Source organism: Benincasa hispida, chromosome 10 (assembly GCF_027475165.1).
Source record: "Benincasa hispida cultivar pf3 chromosome 10, pf3_genome.v1.1, whole genome shotgun sequence".
Taxonomy (NCBI): Eukaryota; Viridiplantae; Streptophyta; class Magnoliopsida; order Cucurbitales; family Cucurbitaceae; genus Benincasa; species Benincasa hispida.
This window is the reverse complement of record NC_143487.1, coordinates 62,296,836-62,309,083: the sequence shown is the minus strand read 5'-3', so window position 1 is coordinate 62,309,083 and position 12,248 is coordinate 62,296,836. Positions and strand designations below refer to the sequence as shown.

Genomic DNA, 12,248 nt, shown 5'->3' with positions numbered 1-12,248 from the left:
TTTTTCTCTAATAACCAATTGAGTGAGAGGTTATTGGTAGTTTTATGGTAACCATGAGATAAAAGGAAAATTGTTTTCCTAATTTTAGTAAGTTTTGGCAAAATTGATTTTGAGATTTTTTCTCTCAGAAAAAGCATCTCACAAAAGTTGTCAAGTAAATAGAATTTACTAAGCGGCAACTTGGAGCGAGCTAAATGATCGTGTAGTGTTTATAGGCGACAAACACGTAGCTAAGCGATGAGTTAAACGATCGCTTAGCTTTTGCTAGATGATCGCTTAGCTTTTGCTAGACGATTGGGCATCAACCTATACGATAGGTTCAACCTTCTCCCACTTGCTCAATCGTTTACACGATCTTTGTTTCTCCATCTTTTGCCTCAAACCAAGTCCACACAGAGCCCACCCTCTGGATTCTCACACTGAGAATACCAATGTAGCCTTCTTGGTGGTGTCATACTCAACTTGACACCGTCGAGGTTCTGTGGAGGCCGTTCATGCTGTTGGGGTGTTCGTGACCAAGGCAATTGCTGAGTTCGTGTGTACGGTGTTCGTGTAGTGTAATGGTCATGTTGGATGAGCGTTTGAGATTGTTGTGTTCGAGCATTCGTGATCCAAGAGCGTGGAGACGAGTCTACAAATGTGTGTAGATTTCTCCTTGATTTTTGTTGTATCATGCTGTAATTTCTGTAATGAATGCATAACCATGTGTTTTTTTTATGACTGTAATGGTAATATCTATACATGATTGTAATTTGGAATGATCTTTCCGCTGCTCATGGAAATCCTCATGATCGATTTCCTTCAAGAAGAAGATCATATAAAAAATCATCTACCACGTAGTAAACTAATATTGCAAGAAATGACCAAATATGATACAGAAACACCAACAAGAGTTGTTGATAAAGCTGGTCCATTAACAACTGTTGTTGTCCCGTCACATTCGTCTCAAGAATTGAGTATGCCTTGACGTAGTGGGAGGGATATTCAACAACCTGAACGCTATATGGGTTTAACAGAAACTCAAAACTTCATACATGATGATGAATTAGAAGATCCATTAACCTTTAGAAAAGGCAATGGAAGATGTTGACAGCGAACAGTGGATAAAAGCCATGGACGTTGAAATGGAGTCCATGTACTTCAACTCTATCTGGGAACTTGTAGATCAACCACATGGGGTTAAACCTATAGGTTGCAAAAGGATCTACAAGAGAAAACGAGACCAAACTGACAAGGTGCAATCCTATAAAGGCAGACTCGTGGCAAAAGGTTTTACCCAAAGAGAAGGGGTTGATTATGAAGAAACTTTTTCTCCTGTTACCATGATAAAATCAATTAGAATAATACTATCCATTACAACATATTATAACTATGAAATATGGCAAATGGATGTCAAAAAAGTTTTTCTGAACGACTATCTTGATGAAAGTATTTTTATATCTCAACCAGAAGGGGTCATCGAACAAGGACAGAAGCAGAAAGTCTGTAAGCTTAAAAGATCCATTTATGGGTTAAAACAAGCTTCAAGATCCTAGAATATAAGATTTGATATTGCAATCAAATCTTATGGCTTTGAATAGAATTTTGATGAACCTTGTGTGTACAAGAAGATTGCCAACAAGACTATAGCATTCTTAGTTCTTTATGTTGATGATATCTTGCTCATTGGGAATGAGACAAGCTTCCTTGCTGACGTAAAGAGATGGTTAGCAAAACAATTCCAAATGAAAGATTTAAGTGATGCTCAATACGTTCTAGGAATACAGATCTTTCGAAACCGAACAAATAGAACCCTAGCACTATCTCAGACATCTTATATTGACAAGATGTTTTCAAGATATACTATGCACAATTCCAAAAGAGGTTTGTTACCTTTTAGACATGGAATTCATTTGTCAAAGGAACAGTGTTCTAAGCCACCTCAAGATGTTGAGGAAATCACAAAAATTTCATATGCATCTGCACTTAGGAGCTTGATGTACGCAATGTTGTGTACATGCCTTGACATATGCTTTGTAGCTGGAATCGTCAGCAGATTCCAATCCAATCCAGGACACAGTTATTGGACTGCTGTAAAAAACACCCTTAATATCTACGGAGAACGAAGGACTATATGCTTGTGTATAGACCTAAGGATTTGATCCTTATAGGATACATTGATTCTGATTTCCAGACTGACGTAGATTCAAGGAAATCTACTTCAGGATTAGTTTTCACTCTAAATGGAGGAGCTATAGTTTGGAGAAGTATTAAGAAAAGTTGTATCGCTGACTCCACAATGGAAGTAGAATATGTGGCCGCATGTGAAGCTGCTAAAGAAGCAGTATGGTTATGCAAATTCATGGCTGATTTGGAAGTAGTTCTAAATATGCACCTACCTATCACATTATATTGTGACAATAGTAGTGTTGTTGCCAACTCGAAAGAACAAAGGAGTCACAAACATGGAAAATATATTGAGAGAAAGTACCATATCATCAGAGAGATAGTAGACCGAGGAGACGTGATCTTCATGAAGATACCCTCTGAAGACAACCTTACTAATCCATTTACAAAGGCCTTCTTGGCTAAAGTGTTCGAGGGCCACCTGGTTGGACTAGGACTCCGAGCAACGTAATCTAGGGCAAGTGGGAGAATATTTATGGTACTAAAAATGCCTTAGTTCATTGTATTTTTCCTTTATGTTTCTCAACGTTGTATTGTATATATTTGTTCTCACTGAAATTTTAGTCCAGGTGGGAGATTATTGTGAATGTCCTAGAACTTGCAGTTCGTGTTAAACATTCTATTTTTCAATCAAATATATTGAGTATTTAATTCAATAAAGTTGTTGATTTTGCATTCTATTATGAAAATCCAATAAACATATCCATGGCTATAGTATGAATACTTTAACTTTATGTGGTGACATAAACATGATCAAGTTAATAGTATATAGCCTAAATGGTCTAATAAGTATATGGATGAAATTGGGTATCTCATCTTGATAACACTATTGGATGCAACCCATTTTGTAGGTAATACAAATGATGTGATCCATAGATCATTCATGTAGAGACATGTGATTGGGGGCATCCTATGCAATGAGTTTGCATATAGACTAGACCACGAAATAGTCACTTTTCTTTACAACGACCGTTTACTGTTAGAACTGACTATTTCATATTTAAGTAACCTAGGATAACTCGATCTTAATCCTGAGCTAGCTATGAACTCCTGTTTATTTGGATTATCCTTTGATCTTCATGGGTGAGAGTAGTCCAACAACACTGCTCAATAAGCCTTCCATTTTGGGGATAAGACCGGATGAATAGTTGGAGACATACCCTGCAAGATGGAATTCACTCCTACCCACTTTAGGATTAGCAGATAGGCTGTTCTCTTAAGTATTGATTTTAGGTCTTGAACAATCGGGGCCCCGCCTTCTCATGATAAAGAAAGGACTTGATTCATAACTATTATGAATCAAATTGTTCATTAGAGGGTCAGTGGGAACTTAAGGAACAAGATATATTCACAGGGGTAAAATGGTAATCTTGATCCTACGAATGACCTATGAAGGATCGACTTACTGATTATGGTTTATATTGATAGAAATATATCTACAGTAAGGAGAGTGCAACTATCGAGCTATAGTAGTGTGTTTTGATAGTTAACGAATAGTAATTAATTCGATTAAAGAATTTTAATAAATTAATTACAGATCGTCGGAGCTCATGATCTGTAGGTCCATTAGGTCCCTCTTCTTGCTCATTAAATTGGAATAACCAATAGAGTATTGATGTATGAATTTTAGGGTTTTTCAATTGATTGTATATGATACAATTATAAACGTTTATTTTAATTGAAATTAAACGAAATTAAAAAATCAATTAATATTTAAATTATGATTTAAATATAAAATTGATTTACTGGTGATGCTGTATTAATTTAGTATTTAGATATTAGATTAATATTTAAATTAAAATATAGCTTTATCTGATTAATTATTTTGAATTAATTTTATAAAACTAATCTAAAAAAACAATGTTTTTTGAAAATATTTTTAGTTAGTGGATTTTCCATATTTTGGGAAAAATCAACTAACTATATTTATTGAAGAATCACCAAATTTCATTGGTAATCTTCAAGCTAGAGTTGCCCAATATGCAACCTGATACTTTTGCATGGTTTTTACCTATATATTTGATGCTCCATACATGAAGATCAAAGAGAGATTGAAAAAAAGATAGAAAAGTTCTACATTGATAATCATGCTCTCGTTCCTCATCAACTCAACTTGTTCAAGTATTTCCACCACACATTCCAGCTTGAACATAATAGAGAACATCTCGGTGGTAGTCCTCTCGGTTATTCAAGCGAGATCTTGGTGTTTTTTCAATTGATTTTTTGGATAATTCTTCAAAGGTAATATGTGTTTAAAACCCTCTTTTGAATATCATATGTACAACATGCTTAAAACTCAAATTAATTGTAGTAACTTCTTATTGATTTTGTAGTCTTCTAATGCGTGATATATCATTCCTACATAGTCGAGGTTCATAATTGACATGATGTGAAGCATGAATCTCGATGACTCTTAGCGACACGAGAGCTAAAAATAACATATCGTATACGTTATTAATTTCTCACTGAAGCATTTTAATATACTCCCACTAAAGTGTTCAAATAACATATCATATATGCTATTAAACTCCCACTGAAGTATCCTATTATCTGTTTGGGTATATTTTTACTTAGGTTTTTTTGGATAATTAAACAACCTAAGTCTAGGTGTTTATCAGAGTATAACGTTTATATTTAGATTTAACCTACGTTGTTTAGGTGATAAACCAGCTTTAAAACCTCATATCGCTCACGTATTGCCTATAGAACTGGTTAACAACGCTCAATTATTCCACCATAATCTCTAGGTAGGAGGTGTTCTGCAGATCGTCAACTTAAGTACCTCCAGCCTTAGAAAGAATTATATACCGGTTGAGTTTGTAACCACATTTTACAAGATTTTGACCTATTTTAATTATTAAAACAAGTGGTTAACCTACGCGAGCATGCAACTATCTTTGTTATGGATTTTAAACGTCTAACGCAATTTTATAACAACTTACAAAATTTTAGACATGCTAACCATCCACAACATACATCAAAGGCATTCAATATTTAATATAACATTTATATTAAAACATTTGAAACCCTATATATGCATACTATATATTATAACATTTTATAATATACTTTCAATGCATGTAACATGCTTCCTATGGTGGGATTTTAAATCTACATGACATACTTTATGTACATACAAGATTTATTTAATTATAACATACACCACATGTATAAATAATTAAACAACGACTAATATGATTTTAGTGTTGGCATTATCAAGCAAACAAAAGCCTAATTATAACAAAAAACAGCAAAAACCGGCTTCAAAAAGTTTCTGGATCGCTCGAACTGCCTTGAATCGGACCCGAACCTCTCGAATCGGACCTCTAGTGCTCAAAATGGGGCAAAACTATTGAGTACCATCAAGCATCGAGTATGGCATCGCGCATCGAGTATTTCACTAAATACCATCGAGTGGCATCGAGTACCATCGAGTATGACATCGCGCATCGAGTATTTCATAAAGTACCATTGAGTATGACATCGTGCATCAAGTATTTCATGAAATACCATTGAGTAAATCCATCGAGTACCATCGAGTATGGCATCGTGCATCGAGTATTTCATGAAATACTATCGAGAATGCTATCGAGTATTCCATCGAGCATCGAGTTTATAGTAGTGATTTGAATTTTCAGTTCCTGTTTCTCGACCTTCTTCACTTCTTTCTTTAATTATAACCTAATTTCAACACACATTAAGACCCATCAAATAAGAGCCAATTACAAGAGTTACAACATAATTGAAACGATTCAAATGCCAAAATACATAAAAACCATATTTGTTCACCATTTTCATACAGTTTATGAAAAAACATCCATCAAATCACGCTCTAATACCAATTGTTAAGATATACAAGCATGCAACGGGAGCAAACAGAATCAATAAGCACTTTAATTACATTTAATTTGAGTTCTACAAGCATGCTTAAACAGAAATTTAAGAAGAGGGTTTCTTAACAACATACCTTTGATGAATTCTCCAAACTTCAAGCTGCTCTTCAAGTGATTCCAGCTCCAATTCAGCAGTGAACCACCAAGATATCTTCTCTACTATTCTCAGCCTTGAATTTGAGTAGTGAAATTCCAATTAGAGTGAATTTGTGAAGGGTGTTTGTGTGGATTTTTTGGTGAAGATGAATTTCTGCAGCAGTCTTCTAAAGAACTCAGAAATTCTCTCATCCAATCTCTAAATTTAGAGCTTTTATTCAACAAGTGCATGCAAGCATTAAAATTCAACTTAATGCCCGCAACAATTTCATGAAGAAGTGAGATTTGTGTGTCAATTTGGGAGGAACACCTCCTACTTGGTGTAAATGTGGGAAAACTCCAATCAAAACCAAGTTTTTATATTTTTCAATTTCAAATTTTAATTAATATCAAAATTAACTAAAATTTGATTTAATTAATTCATAATTAATTAAATCTAAAAAATCAAAATTAAATTTCTTAAATTGAATTGAAATTGAAAATTAATTTTATTTTTAATTAATTAAATAATTTAATATCAAATATTAAATTATTTGCACATAAAATTTTAAACATGAATCTTATTCATTTAATTAATATTTAAATCAATATATAAATATTATAAACTCTCCAATTTTGTTTAATTTCAATAAATTAAACATTAATTAATTATATCAAATATAATTATACAAACCCTAATTTGAATTTGAACTTATTCAAATTCAAACCCTAATTTCAATTTGAAATTCAATTTGAACACTTCAAATTGATATCATTCCAAATTTACTCAATTTATTAATTGAGGGTGTTCATGTTTTACGAGGTAATAGAGGGATCTTATGGACCGACAGATCATGAGCTCTAACGATTTAAGATTAATTGGCTAAAAACTTTTTAGACCAAATTAATCAGTATATGTTAACTATCAAGTCACACCACTATAACTCGATAGTTGCACTCTCCTTACTGTAAATATATTTGTGTCCACTTGATTTTAACCTTAATTAGTAAGTCGACCCTTCATAAGTTGTTCGTAATCACGGTTGGTTCAAATGTTGTTTTACCCCCGATATTACATCTTGCTCATTAAGTTTCACTAATCCTCTAATGAACAATTGGTTTGTGATCTAATCACTAACCCAGATCTCTCTCGAGCTAATGAGAGGGTGAGGTCCCTTATTCAAGACCTGGATTCAGTATTTAAGAGAACAACTTTTCTTCTATCCCTAAATCGGGTAGGCGTGAATTTCTTATTACACTCTATGTCACCAGCTATCTATTCGGTCTTACCCCTGAAATGGGAGGCTTATTGAGTCGGCGCTATTGAGCCAACCCTCACCTATGCAAATCTAAGGATAATCTTGAATAAACAAGAGTTCATAGTTAGTTCAGGATTAAAATCGAGTTAGCTAGGTCATCTAAACGAAATAGTCAGTCTTAAACAGTAAACAACATTGTAAAGTAAGAGTGACTTATTTCTTGGTCTAATCTTATGCAAACTCATTGCATATGGTGCCCCCACTCCCCATGTCAATACATGAACGAATCTGGATCACTTCGTTTGTAGCACCTTTACAACAACTTGTAACAACTACAGAGTGGACCGCATCCGATAGTGTTACTAGAATAAGACATCCAACCTTATTCATATACTATAAACTGTTTTGACTATTTACTCGAACTTGATTCATCTTTATGTCTCTACATAAAGTTCAAGTATCTATATAATAGCCATGAATCTTAGTTTATTGGATTTAGACCTTACAAATGTAATTTATAGACTCAATAACAACATATATATATATATATAAAAGGTTCTATTACAAAAGATTTGACCAATTTCATTTTATAAATTTAAATAATTGCATATTCTTATTAATTTTGGCTTACATACATGCTTTAGGTCTTATGGACGATAAACTAATAAAGTTTGTTTTCCATCCTCAAGAACGTTTATAATAACTTATACATAATTCTTATTACGAGACATCATTTTCTACTCAAATAAATTTGGTATTTGCCTACGTTTAAATAAAATTAGGCAATTTTTCACTATATGAACGAATGTAAAACGGTTGAATAAGTAGAGACATTACACGAACTTTTGTTTCTTGGTGTCCTATGCCATGTCCATCACCATACTGATACATGCATTGGGCCATTCTGGCAAGATTTTTAGCTCTCTCAATGAATACTTGGGGGAAGATAGAATTCTCGACTTCAACCTTATTTAGCTTCTTCCATGCCTCAACAATCAAATGTTTTATATGTTCACGTGCTTTATTCTCTGATGCACCTGTATCATTCATGTAACATTGTATTGATTTTGGAACATCCCCTCTTTTTAATTCATCCTGAACGAAATCCATAATAGGACTATATTAGTAACGAAATTTTCAAAATGTAAAAATGAATAGAAGGTAATTTAGTCATTAACTTGAAGATATACTTTTTGTCACGTAAAAGAAGAGATATCAGACATATATTCCACGTACCGAAGATGTTCCTAGATCATCAGCAAGTCGCAAAATTGTCGATGACCAACGAATCACGTCAATATATTGTTTGAAACTCTCCATATCTTTGATTGTTGGAGATGTCACAAAAACATATGCATGAACTAATATAACAGGTCCTGATATTGAAATCCATCCATTATCTAGATATTCTTCCAATGTTGGTTTATAACCAGTGTGATACCACTTTGCTTCCAACATATAAGTTTTGCACAAATCTATCCACTGTAAAAATTAAATTAGAATATTAAATCAGATAATTATGATTTGGAATAATAATGTCAATCGGATGAAAATTTTAAAAAGTTTAACATAAATTAACTTCATACTGCTTTCTTAAGGTATTGGATAACATTGATTCCTTTGTCTCTTAGTACATCAAAACCCATCTCATTAACCGAATTGTGAAGAGCAAGAAAACATATTTTCATATAGTCAGGAAGTTGGTCCACTGCAGCAACATCCCACCTGAAATCACAATTTTGAACAAAATTAAATATTAATAAATTTTTTAGATTCAAATTGGAGAAAAAAAACAATTTTTTCATTCTACTATAAGGATTTAGTTCCTTGATCAAATTTATAAAAATTTAATTCTTAACCTAAAAAATTTCATTAAAATTAAGTGTCAATTTTTTTTTTTTAAAATAAGAGATGTTTGTAGTTTATAATCACGTATAGTTCTTGATCAATTTTATCGATCTACAAGACTAAAACTTATTAAAATTCAACAACTAAATTTTTATAAAGTAAAGTTTAAAGAATTAAATTATTTGTTTTTGGAAAGATTGGAGACCAGACATTTTTCTCCCTCTATGCAACAAACGAATTTTGAAAACAAAATAATATGCATTTTATTCTTAGAGAGAACAAAAAAGTGAGCATACACAACTTAAACTTGTCCATATGTTATAGAATTATTGTAACGACTCGAAGCTCGGGATGTTACAACTTACCTCTCTACTGCATCGGTAAAGAGTTGGAGTTCATCTAATGTGCCATAGACATCATAAACATCATCTATTGTTGTTATTAATGCATTAACTTTTGTGGTCATTCTTCTAAAATATGAGAGCTCAGGTTCAAATCCAACCCCAACTGTCCAAAAGAAATTTTCCGTCAATCTATCTCTTGCAAAGCTCAACTTTTCACCAAGTCCAGTGCTCCTCCACCAACTGTGTTCATTACACAACAATGCATGTTAAGTTTGTAAAAATATTGATATAAACAAATTTTGTCGTATGCTATTTGGCCCGTTCCTCTAATTTCATTTCATTTTTAATTAATATTAATTTTAACTCGTTAAAATTTATGTCATATTTCATTATATTTCGGTTGTGTAAATGATAAATTTAGTGTTACCTTGATGCATATTTCAAATCCCGTTGGTGGATAGATTGGACCCTATTGAAATCAAGTTTAGCAAATTCAAGAAGCATAGGATTCATGTCCACTTTTTTCTCGTAGATATCAATGAACCATCTTGTCTCCAATCTTGGCATTCTCCAATGTAAGGGAAGTTCCAACGCATGTCTAATAATGGCTGCTTCATTTTCATCCTTGCATGATCTCATGTATTTTTCTAAATGCTTTATTGTAAAATGTTTTGCCTTCTCTAAAATGTTCTCACCTTCTATACATAAAAATGAAGCTTCATATAAACCTAACATTCCACTTAAATCGTCGTACAAGTGTGGGTTGAAACTTTTCATCTCATCTGTGAAGAAGTTATTAAAAACATCTGCCAGTAAAATACAAATATTTGTTAAATATTAAAAATTATGCATATTATCTAATACATGCAACATGACCATAGTGTACATATGAAATTTTCACATGCATACATTTTCACGTGTCAAATGGATTCGACATTCAATGTAATATATGAGAAGTGAATTAACATTTTTCATTAGTTATGATTTAAGATTAGGGACCAATGTCCAACTTTTTAAGTAGAATCCAAAAACAAAACTATATAACCGATGTTAGCAAATATATATATATATATATATATATAACTTTTATTAGACAAAAGAAAAATAATTGTTTGAGAAAGAATGTATACCTTGCGAAAGATTGAATCCATGTTGCCTTAAAAGTCTAAATTCAAGTGATGTTGCATAGAGATTATTGTTTTTCCAATCATCATTTTCATAGCTCTTCTCGTATATTGTTTTCAACACATCCTTAATCTCATTCTCAAAATGGTATGAGATGCCAAGTCGTTGTAAGATATCAATGAGCTCTAGTTGCTTTAGAGAATCACCGATTACTTTGTCCATGATGACCTTTACCTCTCCCTTCAACTTGAACCATCCAACATATGTTTCTTCCTGGACACAACATACATGTCCACAAGTAATTCCCAATTCTTTAAAAAATTAAATTTAAATTGATCTTTTATTTTTGAAAACGAAGTTTTTAAATTTCACCCGTAATATTTGAAAAACATCCTGCTAAGTTTTGAAAACTAATAATAATAAAAATAATAATAATAGTTTTCAAAATCCTGTTTTCCTTTTAGAATTTGACTAAAAATTTAAGTATTTTTTAAACAAAGGAGAAATTTATATTTAAAAATTGAGAGGAATCAAACATAAATTTCAAAAAAAAAAAAAAAAAAAGGAAAAACAAAATCATTATCAAACAAACTCTAAACAAACAAAGTAACTAATCAATTCTAAAGAATTCCATCATTCATACCGTAAATTTACTTCTTAATGATTGAATGAACTCATGTTTCCAAATAGGAGGTTGGTAATTTCCTGTCCGTCGTATAATGGTCTGGTCACACATCCTAGCAGCACCGATTATTTTAATGGTCCGAGGAACATATGAAGGGTTGAGATTAAACGAGACTCGTTCGATGAAACAACTCATATGAAAAGAAGTGAAAAATGGGTGAAGAGCCATTGACAAAGAAGAAATGAAGAGTTGTGTGTTGATGATATTTGAACTCAAACTTGGTTGATTTGATAACTTATATTTCATAGGAAAAACAACCTAAAATATATATAGATGATCCAAACACTGATTTGTTCTTCCATAGTGGATTGCATTAAATAATCATATTATGGTCCCGTCTACTTTTACTAAAGAATTATTTCTTTATAAATGCGGTGTATCTAGTACTTTAGTAGTTTTTTTGCACTTTCTGATTTTAGTCATTTATTTCGTTTAATCTTAAATTTAATCCAGACTATTAGATTAGGAAATTTTCGAGATTTAAAAAACAAGAGAATTATTTACACAAAATAATAAATTTTAATAATTTTATATTTCTATTAGTTTAGATACTGATAAGCTTTTATCAACTTTTATTAATGATAGACTTCCATCATTTCTATCATGGATAGACGCTCAGTGTCCATCAATATTTTTTTGTTGTTTCTATAAACGGTTTTACATTTTGTTCTATCTTTAAAATTTTTTCATTATTGTTAAATTTTTTGAATAAAATTTATCGCATATTAGAAACATATTGATATAATGTAGTTTGGACGGAAAGCGAACAAACTTATTTACTAATATAGCAAAATGTCACTGTCCAATAGAAGTTTATTGCAGCTTGTCTCCGTTAGATAGTGATATTTTACCA

At 32.0% G+C, this 12,248-nt stretch overlaps 1 protein-coding gene across 1 annotated transcript; it reads right to left on the bottom strand.

The window, feature by feature from the left end:
- Positions 1–7,978: 7,978 nt before the first annotated feature.
- On the bottom strand, positions 7,979–11,610 carry LOC120089176 (terpene synthase 10-like). Its single transcript, XM_039046588.2, has 7 exons — positions 11,354–11,610; positions 10,716–10,983; positions 10,013–10,391; positions 9,607–9,825; positions 8,980–9,118; positions 8,630–8,875; positions 7,979–8,488 (listed from the first exon to the last, which is right to left on the bottom strand). Exons 1-7 carry the CDS (start codon positions 11,561–11,563, stop codon positions 8,162–8,164), a joined length of 1,788 nt encoding a protein of 595 aa, XP_038902516.1. The 5' UTR covers positions 11,564–11,610; the 3' UTR covers positions 7,979–8,161.
- Positions 11,611–12,248: the final 638 nt, after the last annotated feature.